This window comes from Athene noctua, chromosome 14 (assembly GCF_965140245.1).
Source record: "Athene noctua chromosome 14, bAthNoc1.hap1.1, whole genome shotgun sequence".
NCBI lineage: Eukaryota > Metazoa > Chordata > Aves > Strigiformes > Strigidae > Athene > Athene noctua.
This window is the reverse complement of record NC_134050.1, coordinates 5,362,821-5,384,850: the sequence shown is the minus strand read 5'-3', so window position 1 is coordinate 5,384,850 and position 22,030 is coordinate 5,362,821. Positions and strand designations below refer to the sequence as shown.

Here is a 22,030-nt window from a genome sequence, read left to right as displayed (position 1 = left end):
TCTTCTCAGCTCTTTGATTTCCATGACCATGGAAGATGAGCATTTTTTGCAAGTGCATCTGGTGGTTTTGCTACCTGATCCGCTGGTTTGCCTAGCAAACTGTTCTCTGCTGTCGTCTTTATTTGCGCTGCACTGTATTCCCTGGAGGTTGCGTGAGAACAGGAGAGGGAATGCAAACCAGTACAAAAACAGCCAGAAATGTAAAGGAAGCTGGTCAGCTTTGAAGTTAAAAACAGTGTTAAAGCTGAGGGTCCCAAAGAACGTTTGGTAGACCTGGGATGATGATAGATATTCATCTGTTCTTGCATTATGTCTGCTGAACCTGGTAAAACTAGACTGTCCTAATGCCATGAAGGCTACATGAACATATATCTCAAACGAAAATCCCCAGATGGGGTAATGTAAAGTCAGAGAAATATTTATGATGTTTCCTAATCGTGGTGGTGTCTTATCCTTTGAGTTCATGATTGGAGAAAAAAAAAAAAAAAAAAATCATTCTAATGGCTTGGTTTTCTTGGCACATCTGAATGATGATCGCATATTATTTACTTTACATATATTATGTAATAAAGGTGGCTTGCACAACAGTGTTGTTTATTTTACAACAAAGGTTTTAACTCTGGCTAGCTGCAAATTGGATAAAATAATATAATTTGTTTTTATTACTCATCAAAACTTTGTGTTACTTATGAAACTTAAAAATACATTTTCTCAAATTTTGGTGAAGCATATAATTTTGAAATTTGCCTCAATAATCACTAGTCTTATTCTATTATACTTCCATTTACCCTGAAAGCAATTACCTCCTTAATCTGTAATTTAGCCAGAGAGGAACATTGTTCATTAGGAACTTAAATTTTCATATTTATTTTTGATGGGTTTGACCATACCTGCTATGAATGATGTCTAATATGGTCAGATATCTGATGTACTCTATGGAAATGAACTCTAATATCTGTGCTTTTGATTAAATAATTATTTCTTTTACTTTAAATGAAACAGTGTTTATAGTTCTTTCAGTTTAGAACAGTAGTTCTTACTGAAATTGTGTTTGTGTTAGTGGTCAGAACAGTGGAATGCATACTTTATCTAAAAGTAAAAATTAACATTAAAATAGTGAGTAATCTGGTCTGAGGCATCCTGAAGCCTCTTACGGGTTTGCTTGAGAGGTTAGAAACAGTTTTTTGGTGCGTGGAGTCAATGAGACACGAGGAGCAAAGGACAGCATCATTTTACGGAATCTGTAGTGGAGTAAGGAGGAGAGGAAGCTTGGCTGGAAGCTGCAGGAGAATGATTAAAGCAGGAAATATCTAGTTTCATAAGGGTTTGTGTAAGAGGGAAGACAATTGACAAGAGAAAGACAGGCATTTTCATCTTTGGGATAGTAACTGACGCTGCAAGATGTTCAGTGTTCTACAGGTTAATACAAAAACGGGATTTTCTTGGTGTGATGTATTCAAGTTATATGGAAAGAAGTAATTAACTTCTGGAATGTATGCATACCTTTTAAGTGTTGCCTATTGTTAAGTGGGAGTATGTGGTATGTAAACGTTTACCAATTCATAAATACTTAAAATGACATTTCAGTGATCTTAGCACACCTAATAAAATTCTGATTGTAGCCCTCAGATTTGAAAATATGAACTTACTTGGTTTTATGGGAATTGCTTTTTACATATGCTGCTTCCTGTTTTCAGGTCTTTGTTAATCAGTGGCTAAGATTTGGCTTTGTAATTTTGTAGCACAAAACCCCGTGTAGACTGAGCTGTTAGTTCTCAAATAGATATATGGACTTCTTCCAGAGCTGCAATCAATTTTTTCTGAAGCTAGGAATGTAATGCCAAAGTTCACTTATAAGTTGTTAGATGTTACAATTTTTATTTTTTTCTTTGCAAAGAGGAAAACCATACCAAATCCCCATTTGTCAAAGGTTATTTAAATTTTTTTACGGTATATGCAGATACATTTTTTTGCGACGGGTGTTGCACTGAGGCAGAGTAATGCTCGCAACAGTTTCCAGGTAGGATGCTGGAAGTTTCAGAAATTTACGACTGGAGCACTTTGTGGTTTGCTTCTAGGTGTGCCTGGCACAGTGCAGCCTTGAGTGGAAGTCACAGCTATCTGACAGCTGCTGAGTGACCAGGGTGAAGTGAGTCAGTGACATCAACCCCGGTCTGTACCAATGTCCTCATTACAATTGGTGTTCATCGACACTCCTGTTGGCAGTCTCAGTGGGTTTACTGAAGCAAACAAAGCACCAGATTGGTCTCCTTGTTTGATGTGTGTTGGCAAGAGTTAGCTGAAAGCCTTTTTTTTTTTTTTTCCCTAGTTCTCTCAAAGAAACATTTATTCTGATTGAGTAGAAGGTGGTTTTCATTGTTGACAAGGGATCATCACTTTCTGACTTCCTGTGTAATCATACATAGAGTTTGTAAGGGGAGCAATGGTGAAAGATCAAGAGCAAGTATTGTTATATACACATAAAAAATGCTGAAGCACCATGAAAGCATAATTGTACTTTTCTGTGAAATTACCTGAATAATTGGTGTCACAGCAACCTCTGTGACAACAGAGAGAAACTAGAAAGGGAAGATATTTTCTTTGTTTATTTTGTAGAAGCTATATTCGTGCTTTACTTTTTTCCTGTGCTCAGTAAAATAAAAAAGAAAAATTTTTATAGTGTTATAGAATACCAGAGGTTAACTGAAGGCAGAAGAGCTTGAAATACATTAGGAGACTTCGAACTCTTTCTCATTCTTCTCTTTGAAATAATTGTGAAGTGTGGATCCAGTGCTGTCTATCAGAATTACTATGCAATGTGTCATAGTATAATATAATAAAATACCATGTTATGACCTGAAAAAAGGGTCCTGAACCCAAGGTTCTGCGTTATTTTCCAACTGTAGAAAACAGTACAAGAATTCTGCAGGCTCTTGAGGTTGTTGTGCAATAAAATCTATTAAGGCCACAACAACATAGATAGCAGCTGAAACAACTTTTTTATTATTTTTAAAATTGGCTACATTGTCCATATTCCCAGTGTTTTCTAAGAATCTTGAATACGTTTTTCTTGAAGAATATCAAAATTAATAGAGCGTGAGCATGTGGAATATTTCGAGAAGTTAGAGGTTGCTTGACTGTAGCAGTTGGGAATTTATCAGAAATTACCATGCTGTTACCACGCGCGCGCACACACACGCACATATGCTAAATGAGAGATAAAAATATGACGGGTATTATCTGCTTTTTTACATCCTCAGACCATAATGTCTTAAAATGTCTTAGCTTTTTACACAGGTATCAAGTCATTCAGTATTAAAATCTGTAAGTCTTACATCTCTGTTTATGAGAGAGGGGCTAAAAGCTCTTCACAGTTGGTTTAAGTTTCTAAAATATTCTGAATATGAAAGTGCTGTTCAAGGACTAAGTTTAAATATTTTCTCTTAAGCAAGACAATTGGATTTAGTTAGATTGTAACCTTGAAACATCACCTAAAATGATTAAAATGATCTCTCTGTAGTCTTAACGGCTTTTTGTGGTATCCCCAAGACCTGCCTAAAACCCCCATTCAGTCTTGGTTCGTAATGTTTTGGCATGCTCTCTCTTCTCAGGCTTTTTTGAACTATATGCTTGGTTGTTTTATTTGGTATTAGGGATGTTCCCTGCTTTACCTTTCCTGCTTTTTCCACTAAGCGCTCATTTTGCAATATATTAAGATGGAAAGGGTAATAGTTTTTCACACTAGGTAAGTATGGTCATGGAACATAAATCCTCTAATGCCCAAAGAAAACATTGGAACACTGTAAAAATAATTTCTACATACCTGGGCAGAGCAGAAGGCATGTGACTGTAGGAAATAAATATTTTAGCATAGGGTACACAGTTTTTTATTATTTATTTGAGGTTATGCTGGAAACAGGATTTAGAGATGACATAAACAAAAATCTGAAGGCAGTAGAAATAGAGGCTAAATTGAGCATTTTTAGAGAAAAACGTGTGTAACAGGCAGTTATTATTTGAACATAGGTGTAAAGAACAGTAGACAAGGGAAGAGTTTTGTTATGTTCTAATAAATCCTTCTGAATACTCAGTAAAATATTTTTCTTTAAATAAACGTGTCATGCCAATAATCTAATAGATTAGTCCTTGTCATAGCTATCATTAGTGTTACTACCCTATCGAAAAAAGAGTTGATATTTTTATTTCCTTTCATAAGGTAATAAATCTGTCATAGCTGTATACTTGGTTTGATTAATTGAAATGTATGAGATAACCCAAGATGCTTAAAATCGTTTCTTCTAGTCCACAAAAAAACAGAAATTAAGACAACTGGCCTGAACATTTTAATGTAGTCGTTATAATCTCATAAAAAGCATCTGGTTTTAGTAAAGATTGATATTCACCAAGACACCTATATCCACTATTGATACACAAAATGTAGAGTATAAGAAACTGGTTATATACAGAAGCTGTGATTGCACACAGCTGAAAGGCTGACATCAAAATGTCAATCTAATTCTTTTTCAATCTTTTTTTCTTTACAAAGTCCAAAACATTTTCTAGCTGAAGCATCTCTCCACAAAAGAGTGAATTTCATCTTGCTTCAAATATACTTCTTTTTTAATTACCTTTTTCCTAATCACAAAGACTTCGCAGACCACAAATTAAAGGCCACTGTCCCAAACAGCCATCTGCATACTTAGGACTTGTTTAAAGAAACATAATCAAATTTCTAGCAAGTTATAAATATAATTCAGAATAATTTTTCAGGTTGGTTGGTAGCACAATACAGCACTAGTTCATAACTGCTGACGTGGATTACTGTCTGCTGAGGGAACTAGACAGTGCAATTTATAATTTTTTCCAGATCTCCTTTATTTTCATCTCCCACATACAGAATAAAGTTAATCCTTTTGCATAGATGGTAAAGTTAAAAATGCTGCCCAGTTGGACAAAGTTGTACAGATTTTCAAGAAAATCCCTCTCATTATATTGAGTGGAAATACAGTCTCAAAGCTATAACTATATAGCTTAAATTGGTTTAAATATGTTAAGTGGATCGTTATGCTTTTCAGGAACTGTCAGTTCTTATTAGGTTGAATAGTTGTATTTAATTATGTGCTGGACAGTAATCAATTCAAAAATGGGTGTGTGTGATCATGATATCCCTCATGAAATCTGTTCATTCAAGGTATTTCCTGGTTTTAGTGCTACGTTAAATAAGTTGATTCATTCTGCTCTAATGAGGATACCATAGTGTAGCTAAATGTTCTTCCATGTGGTTGCGTTCATAACTTCTTCCTTTTAATGGAACTTTTTCTCCTTTTTTTTTTTTTTTTTTGTGATAATCTTCATAGCATTTTCTCACTCCAATTGGATTGGTGCAAAAAAAGGTTCAAATTCCTTGTTCATATTCTATTTTAAAACTGTAGCCACTGGAGTTGACTAAGTTGTGTCATAGTGCCAGTTGTCTTGATGTTAAACTGACCTGAAAAAAAGGATTATACTTAAGCTGGTATTTTGAAAAAGTTTTCTTTTCAAAATTAATGCAGACATGTCAAAAGATGTATGGGCAGCTTTCCTTTTGTAGCTGAAACAGTTAATGGAGTTGCTCTCTCCATCCATTCACTGCAGCCCATGTAACTTAGACAAAATTATATGAGTTAACCTAGTGGACCTTGTAATAATTTCAGTGCTAATCAGTGGGGTTGAGGAGCAATTATCTGAACTGTAATCAAAACTCAGATGTGGAGGCAGCGGCTTCTTGTTAGGGGCAGAAATGTTTTGTGTTTTGCAGGTGCTGCTTAAAAATGCAGCAACACAGTTAATCTTTTTAAATCTATGAAATTCATTTATTTTGAGAGATAGATACAAATAATTATTGAATTGTAAGTCACCTTATGTATAAGCAAAAATCAAAAGTCTGGGTTTAGACACCCAAGAAAGCACTGAGCACCTCGGAGCTATGGCATCTCCCTTGCTGTGCCGCTTTCCCTTCCCAGTATGGGAATATTAAGCAGGTACCACATTAAATCTAATGAAAAAGAATACTAAGCACAAAAATGAATGTAAAACTCCACTCTCCCCAATGATTAGGTGCCTGAATAGAAGCTACACCGAAGTATTTTTATCTGCTTATGATCCAGTGCACCTCATTTGCCCGGTTAGTTTTGAAATGGCAAATACCACTAAAAAGAAAGGTGCTTGTCCATGGCAAGGACCCAGGGTTTTGTTCCTGGCAGGTAAGTATTAACCGCAAGGCTGTGCAGTTGTGTTCCATCTTGTCTGCTTCTCTTCTAGGGCCAAGAACTACTTGTTCTTTTCTGCACTTTGGCCTCACTAGACTAAGGGTCCTGCTCAGCGCAGCAGGTGCCTTGGTGGTCAGGGCATTCCCACTGAATGTGAAAGGTGTCCCTTTGAGTTCCTGCATGGTGAAAACATGGAATTTTAGTTAGGTTTCCATTTCTTTGAGATTAAGCAGAGAGTAAAGAGTTAAAACTTAAGTAGCCACTGATGGGTGGGTTGGACCAGTTTTCAGTGTTGACATATTAAAAGTACCTAAACTACTACTTTGGGAATAGCCCTATTGCTTCTGAGACAATTGAGTGCTACTATCTAATTTCTGCTGTACAAGGGAAAGATATTGCACTGTTGTAATTAAAATTGAGGCTATTTATTTGTTATTTTCTTACAGGAAACAGATTAAAGCTCTTCTAGGACAGTTTAGCCAGTCAGAGGCTTTGTTAATCTCCTCTGGAGTTGAGCCAGGGACTCTAGATGGAGTTCTTCTGGATGCTGGCTGTTCTTCTATGCAATTTGATACACCTGAAAGAGGTTTTTCCCTGCAGAAGGATGGACCTTTGGACATGAGGATGGATAGTGACAGGTACCAGTTAATAAAACACTTCTCCTTAAAACTGAAAAACTGTGTGCTCAGCAGCCCCTGTGCATTTCATTGCTCCTTAAATTGAAGAATTCTTGTCATCAAATCACATCTAATTTTGCATGAGTATACGGTCTTTCTTCTGCCACAAGGCTTTTTTCGATCTCAGTACTTGGAACCCTGATTATTGTCTTTTCGCTCTTTGAAATAAGGGAAAGGTTCCGCTGATGAGTAATTAAACCAGGAACATTTTTGATAACTATACCATTAAAATTTTACAGTTTTGGAGTGTATGGTATACAGTCGTGGAGCATCTCACTTTCAGAGGCCTGTCTTGTCCCTGTTATTTTCCCAGTTTCTCAGACTGTACTTGATCTGCAGGCTTACAACCCCTTACTGCTGTCTCTTTTCTGCTACACTTACTGTTTGCAGAACCTTCATTTGAGCTCGTTCAGTTGCTCCCTCAGGAAAGGAGCAACCTCCCTCTTTCTTTGCAGTGACCATCTGACCCGGTTACATCTCTCTGAAAGGAACGTAACATTAAATAAATAAATAAAATCCCATACATAATATCTGCCATTTGAAACCAGAGGGCAACATTACTTTTAACACACTACTATAATGTTGTTTTCCATGCCTGTGGATTTATTGTAAGCTTTCCTTAGCAATATTATCAGCTTCCTTTCACTTTGTGTAGGAGGCACATCAGTCTTAATTATCACATTAACAATTGCTAAATAAATCACCTCTATTTAAATTATTAGAATTGGTGTTTAGTACATTCATGAGCATGACAATCAATGGTGGAATGATAATTTCTACTTATATAGCAGGTTTCATCTTCAAGCAACCTCATATATTTCTGTAGCATTGTGCTTTTTACATGAACAACCAAAGATCTCTGTTGTATAGATGATGGCAGTAATTGCATAATGCATCACTGGGAGAATGAAATTTTTTGCTTTGTGTTTTGATGAACCTGTAGTCTTAAGAAATGTCATTTGATCTTTCATTGCTCACACAGAGCTGATGGGAAATCTCAGTTTCTAAGGTAAAACGTTCATGTTAAGTCTTAACACAGCAAATTTCATGATCCTTGTTTTTTCCAGTTTTGTGTAAAAAGCTCACATGATCCTCCTGGGATTTAGCCCTCAGATTTCAAGGATCTGAACTCCAGGCTTATAGTTGCATCATGAGAATACATACATGGAACAGTAACATAAGAACAAAGGATACCTGTGGCATAGCAAAAAGCCTTACACTATGGTTGTTGCTATGATACTACTTGCCTCTGATTTCTAAGTTTTGTTATCTTTCGTAAGATACTGCAAGAGAGTAATAAATGCCTGAAAAATATTCTGCACATTCATGTATTTGTAGAAGAGAATTCGTTAAGTAGGTTGTATGTGTCCTCCGATTAGTAAACCCATATATGATAAAATACCTTGAACTATTTTAATAGTAAAGTGACAGAGATTTAAAAAAAATGAATGAATGGCTTATATTGTTTATATTGTAACATTTCCTGTCATTTGTAATATTAGGTCATTTCTGTTCCCTCAAAACAGTATTTAGATATAAAATCTTATGCCTTCTAGTGAAAACTAAAGTTAAATTATTTTTATGAGAAATTGTTTTCATAGCAGGAGATGTGAAAGAAAAGATCCCTGAAATCAGTTCTAACTAGAAAACAACATATAATGCAGGGTGACTAAAATGAACCCATGAGGGGCAAGTTTACGTTCTAAAGCTGTCTAAATAATAAGTCACACAGCATCTCCATTTTAACATGAGACTGAAATGTGTTTATTCTTGTCAACTTATTAAGCATAGTTTATGATAATACTTGGAAGTTTCAGCTGTTCTAATTGATGTTAAGGAACAAACTCCATTTAAAGTAGCAAGAAAAAGGATTTAAAAGGTGCAAGTTATATCTGTTTTCACAGGGTTGCTGTCTCTTATTTGAAAACCTCAAAGGCACTTGTATGCAGTGTGTGTGTTTGACTTTATGTCTCAATGCTATGAAGCTTCACCTCTTGTCAATGAAAACTGACGTCAGTGAACTAATTGGCTCTTCTTGTGCGTAGGTACCCTGACATGCCCACTGCTGCTGATGTTGTGAATGCTTTAGATCAACAGGCGCTTGCGTCCATCCTGAGAACATACGGGGAGGAGAGGCACGCCAGGAAAATCGCTTCAGCCATCGTTCAGGCACGCAGCATATACCCCATCACCAGAACTCAGCAGCTTGCAAGCATTGTTGCAGGTACCCTCATTAATTCTTCACAGTGGCTGAGGAGAAAAAATATTAATCCCCAAAGTCCCAGAGGGATCTATTTGTACTTGAAATCATGCAGGTTCTAATCCTCCCTGTTCTGCTCTCATGTCAGCTCTTTCTCTTTTTTTTTTTTTTAAACCCCCACTTTTTATATTGTAGTTTGACAATTAGTTTAATAATAGATTTTACATTAAGTGATTTATCTTTTTGCCAACCAAGTTGAAACACAGAATGACAGCAGCCTAGGGAATTCTTTATTCCAGCTACTGATAAACCTTCAAATATTGGGTACGTCATATATCTCCCTTAGTTTTAAATTTCTACATTTTAATATTTTGAGGGGAAGTACCATGGCAGTTTCCCATTATGAATGAAATCAGATCATTTCTGTCTGCTTAAGGAACCAGGAAGCAAAAAGTGAAGCAGTACATAGCTTGCTTCACCTTGTGAATGCCAACTAGATCAGCCTGAAGCGACTATTGAAACACTTCATCTTACTTGCTCTTCACTGTAAACAACTTGAACAAAATGTAGTTAGGCAGAAACTGCGCTCACATCAAGAACCTTCATGTTTGTGTTGTCAAGTGAAAATTCTCGAGGAAAAATGTGAGACTCAGATCCTGTTCATTAACATTATAATCTGTAACGTTGGGATATTTATTTTTTTTTAACCAAGAAACGAAAATTACTGGGTGTTGTCACAAATAAGTCTAAACTGCTGATTCCTTTGGATATAGACCTGCAAAATGGCTATCTAGATTTCACATTTGCTAAAGAATAGTTTTAAACATTGTATCAATATCCTGAAGACTTTTTAAAAATAGTTGTATTCATAAAAATTAGGATTACTTTAACTGGAAGTTTAAGCGACTTATTTTTAATGACCAACAAACAAATGAAAAGGTTTGGATTTGTATAAGTCAGGATATTTGAACAAAATCTCCAGTCAAACAAGCCCAAAGTTTAGTTGATATGATTACAGGATTGGAAGATGCTGCTTGCTGTTGTAAGCCCCTACTGTAAATACAGTGAATGTGCAGAACAAACAATCTTAAAAAACCAACAATCATAAAAAAGCAGAGAGAAAATACTGTGAGTCTTTAAAATGGAACTCTTCAAGTTTTATAAAATATAGTAATTTTCATCAGCATCACGAACTAATAATTTAGTTTTTTGTCACATGGATCTCATGCTTTTTGAAAGACTGTTGATTAAAACAGTGTCCCATTATTGAGACTGAAGCAACCATATTGCTATGCTAAATATGTAGTGTGTTTATAATTCATATAACAATATGAATTACTACAATATAAATGTGTTATAGGCTGTAAGCGAGCAACTTGGTAACTTCTGAAATAATTTTGTGCACTATCCTGAACTAAGAAAATAAAAATGCTAGTGCCCAAAAGACAGTGATTGAAGATTCCTTCATGTTTAATGTGTTGCGCGTGAGTCATCACTTAATGGTCACTTTCTGTGACAGTGAGAAGGATTTTTTGTTCTCACTTTAAACTCCACTGTATTTGAGGAGCAGCTTGATACATGAATCAGGTATGCATCAGAGACTGTATGTGCTAAAGACAATACTCCAGCACATATCTGCCAAGAGAGTAACTCTGGTTTGTGTGCTCTTCTTTATGAAGTATTCAAGTAGTTAAAACAATTTTAGGACTGTTATACGATCCCTCTTTGGGTAAAGCTTCTTCAAATTTTAGTTTGATTCCTCCAGTAAAGGAGCACAATGGTGGATCCTACTAGTTCTTAAACTGATTATACCTTAAGAATATTTAAAAATATTATATTAAATATATTATTATAGATAATATATAATATACAATATAATATTTTAATATATATTATATATTTTATATATAAAAATATATTTTATTTATCATCTGTCATCAATATATATTCTTATGCAAAGTGATACCCATGAAGTTACTGAGGTAAGCCAGAGCTAAAGTGCCAGACACCACAGCTACAGGATCCTCTTGGTGGCACAGCAGAAAAACTCCCCTAATTCAGGAGTAAAATCTATGACCTATTAGTTAAATGTCAAGTTCTTTAAAAAATAAGGTCTTAATTAGAATAATAAAACCTTGCATTTTAGATTTTTCAGACTCTATACAAGCATGATTATCTCTCCAGAACAGGATCAATTTTTTTGCCTAGTATGTGAGCCAGAAAGCAAGCAAAAAATCTAGCCCTTGAGGCAGGGTATTTATGCCTATTTCTCTGCTGGTGTCAGTGACTGAGAATTCAGGTAAAGTCCATATTTCTTTCACATGTTATTGATTACTATGGATTCACATCTTCTAGAACTCCAAAGTTTTGTGTCAAGGTCTATCCCAGTGAATCTAGATTTGGACTAGCCTGAAATTGTAGAATTTCATTTCTATTTATAGAATGCTAGACTTCTGGTCTTTCCTGCCACCCTCCAAAAGGTTATAATGTGTATTTATATTTCTAATTGATTGGGAGGTAAGAGTGAAGGATGTAATTAAAAAACAAATGACAAAGCAGCTGTAAAACAGTTACAGCATAATCGGACATTTCTAAAGTTCGTATTAGCAAGTTGTAATTTTCAAGTATAGTTGCAAAAAATACATAAATAGATATGTATGTTGAGATTACCTACAACAGCGTGGGGCTAACTCAGGTATCCAAGTGATTTCTTGCTCTCCTTTGTTCCAATTCATGAAAATAATTCCTTCTATTTCTTGACATAGAGCATGAAAGTTACTTCTCTACATAGTGTGCCAATGAATAAGGTCCTACAACCACACACCCCCCCGCCCCCCAAAAAAATTTAGCTTTTTTTTTTGTTTTTCTAAATGTTGTCAAAAGGCTTCTGATCCATTTAAATAAGATCTCTGTGAGCCAGAGATGGGAACTGGAGTCTGCAGTTTACATGGGAAGAAGGAGGAGTTTTCTGCTCAGTCATGTGAACACCATCTCTTCTTGCAGCACAGTTGAACTCCACTCACTGTCTATAATATTCACACAGCTCTCTGCAGTGATGAATGCTCTGTAAATACTAAAGATCATTAGTTCTCAGCTGAAGGTCTGTGAATAGATGTGTGGAAGTTGAATAGGAAGCACTTCCTGATGTCTTTTGCTGTAGCTCATTGAGGTTTAACTCAATGTACAGGAAAACTAGTTAAAAATAGTGAAATTTTTGGAAAGTAATTTTAATATGCTTTTTCTGTACAACTGATTATTTTTATTTCTTTTCAGTGGGTAATGTACTTTTCTATCTATTAGTTTTTGTTCAAAATTTAAGTTTCCTCAGTGTTATTTAGATACATACTTTATTAACAGATCATTTTGAGATCGTGTAATCATTTGGACCTAACTTAAAACGAATTGATGATGAGATATTAAAGAAATTTGAAAAGTTTCAAAAGAACTTTAATGGGTAAAGCCAGTCTCATTCAGATTGATTCACATTTAAAGACTTTAATTACCAGTTTGGAATTTGTAATATTGCCTGAATTTCAGATGGATGAGAATTACCACTGTACTGAGGGAGCCCAGACAAAAGGACATTAGTTGCGTCACAGAAACTTATTAAATGCAATGCTAATTCAACAGACAGATTCCTGCAAACAGGTGCACGATCTGAATTAATTTTTAAACTCTCCCACTCTCCTACACTCTGGGGACTTCAGTAGTTTATATTGACAGGCACAGCACGTTGTTAATTTCATTCACAAGCCTTAAAATTTCAATACATTTCAAAATGGGAATCTATTAGATTTTTAAAAGTGTAAGTAGCATCAGGGCATCCCAAAACTAAAAATGATAATTTCTCTCACTGGGATTCCAAACCAGTCATCTAGCCAGAAGCGTGGTGTTTTTATGAATGAAATTCATTTTACAAGCTTCCCATACAGATTTTTTTATATTTTTGTACATTGTACAGCCTGTTACCAGGAAGGATTTTCTTTTAGTGTCATGGTAATTGGAGGGGGCTGGGTGAGAGATTTGTGCCTTAGCAGAAATCACAAATAGGTTTTTATTTAACTAAACGAGAAGACTAAGAGTGGGGTAGGAAAATTTTTCACCCCGGGAACACAGATCAAAATCCATTGCCTTTACTAAAAAGATGAAGGCCAACGTGACTGAAATCACTGCTGCAGATTACATTTTTTAGTTAATCCCAGTCTCCGAAGACAGACCAATAAATCTTTGAATTTGGGAATGGTTTGATTTGGGGTTTAGTTTTGGGGGAGTTTGGTTGCATAAAGCTGTAAAGTGGCTGCATGCATTTACCAATTTCTTGAATATTAATATGTACTGTTATATGTGACCTGCAGTGCTGTGAGCGCATGTTCAACTGATGCGTGTAAGGTTCTGTTATGCTTACAGAATAGATCTGATTCTTTGGTGTATGATAAATTAATTCACAGTAATAAATTAATATCACAGTTAATTGTCATAGAAAATTATTGTAGGAAGGCACTGCACTCAACAACCATGGCAGGACAAATGGAAAAACCTTCCAAAGACCTGTTAGTGTCCTAGTTATGCTGATAGCTTGAGTATCTAATTTATTTTGTGTATCTATTCAGTATTGCAGTTGCAAAATACCAGTGTTCATGATTAGACTACTAAAGATCTGTCCAGATATCAGCATGTCATGTCTATTTAAATTTTTACAAAACCAGTTTTGAAGTAGGTTTTTATATCATACTTGTTTTTTCAGATAAGCAAAAGATAATTTGATGACATAGGAGATAAAACTTCCACTATTTTACTAAAATTCCAGTGAGATTGGCTGTGGAAATTTAAACAAATGATCTCATTCCAGGCTTCTGTTTTTATAGTTAGGTCCCAATCAAGAAGCAGTCAGTTTTGTACCTAAATTACGTGCTGTATTCTTGTGGGTTGGCTTCGTTTTTATCTGTGATACTTTTGGAAGCTGAAATACTCTTAGAATATCAGAAATGGATCATCCCCAGAAAACTAGAAGTATTTTTAGAAAATACTTTGACTGCTAAAATATGATAGTTAAAAATTCTGGATCTGCTTTGAGGTGAACACTAGCTCTGGGTAGTAACAGCCCAGAGTATAAGACTGATGCTCCTCAAGTCACAGCTGTAAATTGTTCAGCAAGGGGCAGGAAAAGTACAGGAAGGACTGAAAAAATGCGTTCTGTTTTCTAACCCACTAGCTTGTTAACAGCTAATATTTTGTAAGGGAACAGTGCTTTTTCATTCCAGTTAACAGTTATTTTCATGGAGTGAACATGGCAGCAGTGGGCTTGATTTTTGGAAGGGAGGAGGGGAAGAGTGAGGTATGATTTCAGTGGTTTTAAAATAGGGCTAGAAAAAGTGAGATTTGTTGTGTGAGATCTTCTACAAAATCAGTATTTTCTTATTCAAGAGACCATGGCTTCTGTTACTGAATTAAAAAGACACTGAGGTATCTGATGTTTCAGCTTCAAAGTCCATTGAAGAAGAACGCTGTTATGGCCAAACCCTAAGACAGGTCTAACGGAGGATATGAAGCTATGTATTTTTTGTCACTTAGTGCATGCTTTGGAAACATGCAGGTCATACGATGGTTTTGGATAAATTACATGCTGATTTTAAACCCTGCTGTTTCATTTAATAACTATCCAAGAGTTCTGAGCATGCTGCTGGTGTTTGTAGCTGTTAGTTGGCCATTTAAAGACAATTGTTTATTTTGCTCAGCACAACATTCCTTTATGATACACATTAAGAGGCAGTTTGGTTCACACACAAATGGCAGTCAATGGCTGTTTTAAGGATTCAGTTTTCAAAGAATCTATTTGTAGGTATGTAAAGAAAGATGGAAACAGATACTATGGTAGGTAGTACAAGCATGGTGTCAGTTGGTTTCTTGGGACATCTTACCTTCTGCAATTTTGAGTTTTTCTTTTAGTTCAGCTCTTTCATCGAAACATGCCTACAATGAGAGTATATGTTCTTTTTATGATTTATCTAAAGCATAGAACATGGTGTCCTCAAAGACAGAAATGATGCTAGTTAACTAGTGTAACTTTTTCTAGAGTTTGGAAGTAATTGAGGAGCCTAGCCTCCCACAGGTTAAATCTGTTTACTCTGTTCTGTGAAACGGAGTTTAAAGCCACAAATTCCTGTGCAGTGCTTTGTGTTGGGAGAAGCTGACCCTGTTGCCACTTTCTGTCTCGAAGGATTCAGGCTGTAGGAAACAGCCACAGCTATGATGGGTCTCTTTAGCTAATCGAGGAAGTGTTAGCGTTGGAGTCAGAGAAGGTAGGGAATGTAGCTGGGAAAATTGAGTATGCAGAAACACATCTTAGATACATCGCTTACATGGTAATAACTTTATTAATAATGATTGAATTTTTAAATCCCATTATTGGCCTCTCCCTTTGCTGAACACTGATGATCGCTTGTGTGTTTGTGATGCCAAACACGTTTTCTGACAGAAGTAAAACCTCACCTTTTAAAACTCTCAAGAATTCCACTAATAAATTATTTTGTGCCAATGTACAGGATTATGGTATCTCTATTACGTTTTTTTCAGTCACCTGTGTAAATACGACTTTAGTCAAATAATTTCAGAGATACCATGTTCCTTTTACTTTACTACATACAATATCAATTACTTATGAACCGTGTTTACTTCAAACCTATTGCTTTATTATGTTGTAGTTGAGCACTGCCATGGAATTAAGGCATTTTAATACACACATACCAGTTGTATTGCCTTATCTCTAACGGCGCCTCTTGTTTGGAAAAATAATTCCTTCCAGTTGTGTGCTAGCTTTATTCATTCAATTTCTCTTTACTAGACTACTGCGCTCACTTACATAATAGATTATAAGTTTACTAAGGTTTTACCAATCTTTTAAGACACTTGCACTTTAGTCCCTCTGATCCATCAAATCTGGCTTTTCTTTTTTGCTCTATACTCAGATAATGACAATTCAAGTCTAAAATACATTAAAGAATTATATATTAAAGTTTCTATCAAAATTTCAGTCTCTACAGAGATTTGTATAACTCGTAAGAACTTTGGAGAAAGGAAGAGGGAGTTTTGTGCATCTAGTAAAAATTATTTAATCTGGTGATTTTTTTGTTGTTGTTGTTCAACAAACTCATACCATAACATGTTCTGCTGTATAGGCATGTGAAAAAGCAGCAGTATCACTGCATTTTCTAAATTTCTCAAGGTATTTTTGTGAACATTTGAAGAAACAGGTGTAGTGGTCAACAATTTTTATCCCCAAACAAGGATCCCTCTTTTAAGCTTTAATTCATTGAAAGATTATCACCAGGTAGACATTGTCTTCATCTTACCTCTGCCTGTGAGGAAATTCATAATTAACTAGAAGGCAGCAGTTAAAATTGTGTCATCTTTTTTGCCTTAAAAGCATAAAACAAACCACCAAAATACTGAACTGACATTGACTACCCAGAGCTGTAAAGTGAGACTTATCTAGCCCATCTTCATTTTTCCTCTATAGTGGTTTCAGCCATCATTTTGCATTCTAACTTTGTGAAGCATTTGGGGAAAGATTTTCTATGAAAGATTCTAGGAAAAAAAAAAACCTTCAACTGCAAGCCAGCTCAGCTTAATAGGGTTTACTTTCAGAAATGTGAATACAAAGCAGAAAATAAAGATATATTATAAAGAAGGAAGCTCACCACTCAGGGTTCAGTTGTAAGTATGCTTTCCTTTAAAGTCATCATGCATGAGTCAAGTAATCATGCATGATTAATGTCAGGATAGCAATGTAGAAATAATAAGATATTAACGTATGCCTTTTAAAATTTGACAGGTGCTTTTCCAGTATCAGCACTGTATGCACGAAAAGACTTGCTTCAGAGACCTACACATGTTGCTACCAAAACTTTTCAAGGCCTGCGAATATTTGTAAATGATGAGCTCCATGAACTCTTAATAGGGCTGGAGACAGCTGAGAAGTTTTTAAAACCTGGAGGTCGCCTTGTAGCCCTCTCCTTTCATTCGTTAGAAGATCGTATTATCAAACGTTTTCTTCATGGAATAGACATGACAGAAAAGTACAATCTTGGCTCAAAGCAGAAGATAAGACAGGCTCTGAAAAATCTCTCCAAACAAGAAGATGATACACAAGAACTTCCCCATGGAAAATCCAACTCAAAATGGGGTTTTATACAGAAAAAAGTTCTCACACCTCAGGCCAAGGATGTTCAGACAAACCCAAGAGGAAGGTCGGCCAAGCTAAGAGCTGCTATTAAACTCTAAACCAAAATATATTATTATATAATTGTGGGATTTCCTTAAATTTTGTTTTCCAGAAGACTAATTGGACAGATAATATCAAAATGAAAAAATAAAATAAAGGCTGTTAGAAAGCATTTCTTTCTTACTTTTGTGCTTCTTTTTAATTAGGGTGTAGTGTAGAACATTAAAAGGTAAACTAAATGTAGATAAGTGGTTATCACTAATTACACAAAAAAGACATCTTTTTAAAAAGAGCATCAGAACCAAAGTTTATAAAAATGAAAAAAGGTTTGATGTATTTACAGTATTTCCTTTAGATTAAATTCAAACCCCTGACATTAACAGTCTAAATTCAGTAGCTGATTGAGACAGACACATTTTTATGGGGGTGGATTTCACACATCTAAGTCAGATGGCTGATTTAGTCTAGAGTAAGTTTAAACTAATCTAAGAATTCATGATATATAAGTCTCTCTGTCTCAGTTGACTTACTGCATGACTGTTTGTGGGACAAGAGCTAGTTCTTAACTAAATGGCTATCAGTATGTAATGTTCTATCCAGGAACTTATAAATGGGCTTTTTAAAAAGTAAATAAATATTTACTTCTGAGTGATCACCTGGATATTTAATATTTCTGGATTCTAAATAATAAATCTATCTTGGGGAAAAAAGGTACTTAAAAGACAACTGTTTGCACTTGGACACTACAAGAAAGCAGATTTGTACTTGATGATTTGAATTTCTTCCTGTGATCGTAACATTTGTGCCTAGATCAGTGCAACTTTTAGGTGTTGATGGAATTATAATTAACCCATCAAAAAAGGGGGGTTGTGGGTCTTATGAAGCATTTTACTTCGCTGGTGATCATTCATTAAGAGGTGCTACTTAGGTAAGTATTCAATTATTTTATAAAAGGCCCACTGTAACACCAATTTCCTATTTGGATGCTATGCTAGGTAGTAGAACATGTAACATAATTCATTTTTTAGTAAGTTAAATTAATTGGATTTAGCTTTGAGTTTATATATTAACTTAAAAGACCATTGTTTTGCTGTCTTTGTATGTTAAAACTGATCAGAAAACAGTGTCATTTTCAACTTCTTTGACCTCTGACTCATCTCTTCAGGGAAAAAAGCCCTTATTTGGGTAATCAACTCAGTAGCAGGATTTCATTTGTGACGAACCTGAAACTTGCCTGGCAGAATAACAAATGCAATTTCTGACTGAGCTAAATGATTACTATACTAGCTTCTAAAAGAGAGCTGACTGGATCACTCTGGACTTGATTTTCATGAGGCATCCTCTTTATGTTGATGTAAAAGATGTAAAAGGCTATCTGTCCACCCCACCAGGTCCCTCTCTGACTGGCAGCTCTCCAGCCACTCCTCCCCAGGCCTGTAGCGCTGCTGGGGGTTGTTGTGGCCCAAGGACAGCCCCCGGCATTTGCCCTCAGTGAAACTCCCCCAGCTGGGCTCAGCCCATGGCTCCAGCCTGGCCAGGTCTCTGCAGAGCCTCCCTAATCTCCAGCAGATCAACACTCCCACCCAACTGGGTGTCATCTGCAAACTGACTGAGGGTGCACTCGATCCCCTCGTCTAGATCATCAATTATTATGATTTTATTATTATTATTACTTGCTGTTGACATCTTAGAGACAACAGACTATACCTTAAATAGACATTTTTTCATCCATATATTAAATATAAATAGCTAATGTTATTTTTATCTAAGATTCCGTACTGAAATGTACTCCAGTTGTAGGCTGGAAAAATTGTGCCTCCAACACAGGCTTAGATGAGTTGTAGTGCCATGCTGTGCGTTATTCAGGAACACACTTCAGGAAAAGACCATCCAGGTATATCAGAAGTTAAGTATCACATCCCAGATATTATATGAAAACATTAAAATTCCTTCTGGTTAAAATGATGTTTAAAATCCGCACTTCTCACATCTAATTTCAAAGGCACAGTTCCTTATGAACACACTATTTGTAAATACACTCCCTTAGGGAAGGTAAGAGACTTTTCTTTACCTCTAGGTTGGAGTTGCATAGCCATGGCAGTGCATTAGTCATTGAGCTCTCCTCTTTAGAGGACCTGTTTCGCTCCTCACTTTCAGCTTTAAATTTGTGGTATGGAGAGTACTGGAATTTTAACCTCCTGAAAAAAACAATTTTCTGGTTTTCCCAGAAAAACCTCTGGTTATATTTAGTCAAAGTATTCTTGTATCTTTAAGCATTTCATTTTCATTTAGTAGATGAGGTCATGTGAAGGGTATTAGGTCTTACCAGGACACGTGCCTACGGAGCAGGTCTTTAATTTTATTAGCGTGGTATATCTGATATGTTAGTAAAACTGAACATTTTTTTTATTGTAATCAAAAGTGGTATTTATGAAGGAGATGGTAGCTAGTGGATAATTAATCTCACTGAAAACCCAAGTCTTACTGTCAAGGTACAAATTGTATATCGTTTCTAAAAACTTGCCGTTGAACTTGAACAATACACATCTTAATACAGCCAACTGCAAGATTATCAACAAAGAAAAAAGATTGTAAACCATGTTTACAAGGAATATGGCAATAACATGGTGCTGTACATGATGGGAAGAATAGAAACATCAAAGACGTGGAATATCTGTAGAGAATATCAAGTGGTAGTTGTGGAGAGACAATGGTGTTGCCAAACAATGTGTGCATACAGAGCATATTGCTGAAGTGTATATCTTGTCATGGTAGTACTTCAGAAGGGTGTGGAAAAAATTTTTAAAGGATGAAGAGACAGCTATGAGACTATTCCTACACATTGTAAGCATATTTTCTGTTGAAATTATTAGAAAATATGATTTAATTAGTTAAGTGAATGTAAAAGAGTTGATATGCTGTTTCAAGTACCTACCTGGTGAAGAGATTCACATAAATTCTTTGAAAACTAGACACAGTTATCCTGTCTATAAGGTTTTTATAGTAAAAATATAGTACTATTTAAAAATACAACTTTAAAGTATAAGCACAATTAACTGCTTTATAGCCCATGGGGGTCTACCAATAATTACTGCTTTCTTATTGTTTCCTAAAATAAAAGAATCAGTTTCATTGTTTTAGAATGCAAAGGCTTAATCACACTGCTTTCAAGTAATATAAGGGATTAATTAATATCTCTCTCTTCAGTATTTTTTAAAAAATTATTGCAGTTGAGTAATTTCTCCCTAGTCTTTTATAGTCACATCTGCTGCCACTTGACTTGGAAATCCCAGTCTGAAATGTCAGCTTTTGTACAGATGTACAGATGAGGTATTTGATAGATGGAAGTTGAAAGGAGGGGATTCCTGATGTGATACGAATGGGGGAAGTACTGACTGCAGTAAACGCTATTAGCAAGTGGCTCTTCTAGTAGCAAGTGTTGTAGGAGATCTTCTGCTTGCTGCTTTCTAGAGTAGCATTTCTGTGATTATTAATGATTCATTTAGTTGCTCTAATATTACTCTTTGTATTGGAGAAGACATGGTATTAATTGGAGAGTTTATGCTCCTAAATAGTATAACAGCATAATGAGGGAAGCGTGAGGAACTATGCCCTGAGGAAAGCTGATGTGCAGACTGGGGTGACTGCAGTAACCAGTCTTAGATGAAGATTGTTGGTGATTTTATTTGATTAATTTAAGTGTTAAAATAACTTGCATATCAGGATTGACTCATTGTTTGGAGTATCACTGTACAAAAGCACTGGTGAAAAATGAGTTGAATTTGAATAAACAGAGATGTAGTGAATTTATAAGCCAATTTGGTGCTGCCCATCTTACTTAACATCTTTACCTCTAGCAAGAGTAATGAAGGGGTTCAGACCTGCTTTTCTTGTGCCCCAAAATCTCTCCGGGAAGGACCATTTACACCAGGATTACCACCATTGTTCAGTGGAGTATGGGAGTCGGTCTTTATATCCATACATGAATTTTTTTCATATTGCAGTTGCTTACAACTAATCTGTCACTTAGAAAAATACGTAATTATTTTTGTAAGTCTTTCAGAAGTGTAATCAAATGTGGAGGCCCTTTTTACCCTGGAGGTATACTAGAAGTAAAGCTGGATCTTGTTGATTAATTAAGACTGCAGTGCTACTGTGAATCTTGCAAAGAACACAGAACGATTTCTTCCCTTCCCCTTCTCCCAGCCCCCCGTAGAAGATAAAAGTGAAAAATACGTTCGATTAATAAGTAAGAGGTAAGCTATAAAGTTGAATACCTTAGAAAAAAAGTGTAATTTATGAGGTTGACATCCAATTTTAACAGAGTTTCCTATGTTCAGTATTCTGTTACTTTTTCCATTTGGTGCATTATTTTACCTGTTTGGGGATAAGCAGTAGCAGTGAGACAGCTCTGTCTCTGTATATAGATGCAGAGCATGGTCTCTAGTGCATAATCAAATGTAACAGTGGGAAGGCGTATGTACTTTTGAATCCAGCTCTGTATATTTTTTGCTCTATCTCCTTTGCAGTTAGAATTGTGTTTACCTTTGTGAATCCTTTGTAAGCTTATCTCCGGGTGAATGGGAGGGAAGGGCTTTTCTTTTTCAGAAAACTGTAATACCTGTCCATCCAACTTCACTGAAATTAATGTTATGTAATACTCTTCTTGACATATTTTGCTGGT

At 35.6% G+C, this 22,030-nt stretch overlaps 1 protein-coding gene across 2 annotated transcripts in view; it reads left to right on the top strand.

The window, feature by feature from the left end:
- Positions 1–17,615, top strand: part of METTL15 (methyltransferase 15, mitochondrial 12S rRNA N4-cytidine) — a 95,079-nt gene extending 77,464 nt beyond the window's left edge. For both annotated transcript variants that reach the window (XM_074918000.1, XM_074917999.1), the window contains 3 exons: positions 6,695–6,886; positions 8,971–9,149; positions 16,957–17,615. In XM_074918000.1, coding sequence (XP_074774101.1) covers positions 6,695–6,886; positions 8,971–9,149; positions 16,957–17,405 — 820 coding nt within the window. In that variant the 3' untranslated portion in view covers positions 17,406–17,615. The remainder of the gene's footprint in view (positions 1–6,694; positions 6,887–8,970; positions 9,150–16,956) is intronic.
- Positions 17,616–22,030: the final 4,415 nt, after the last annotated feature.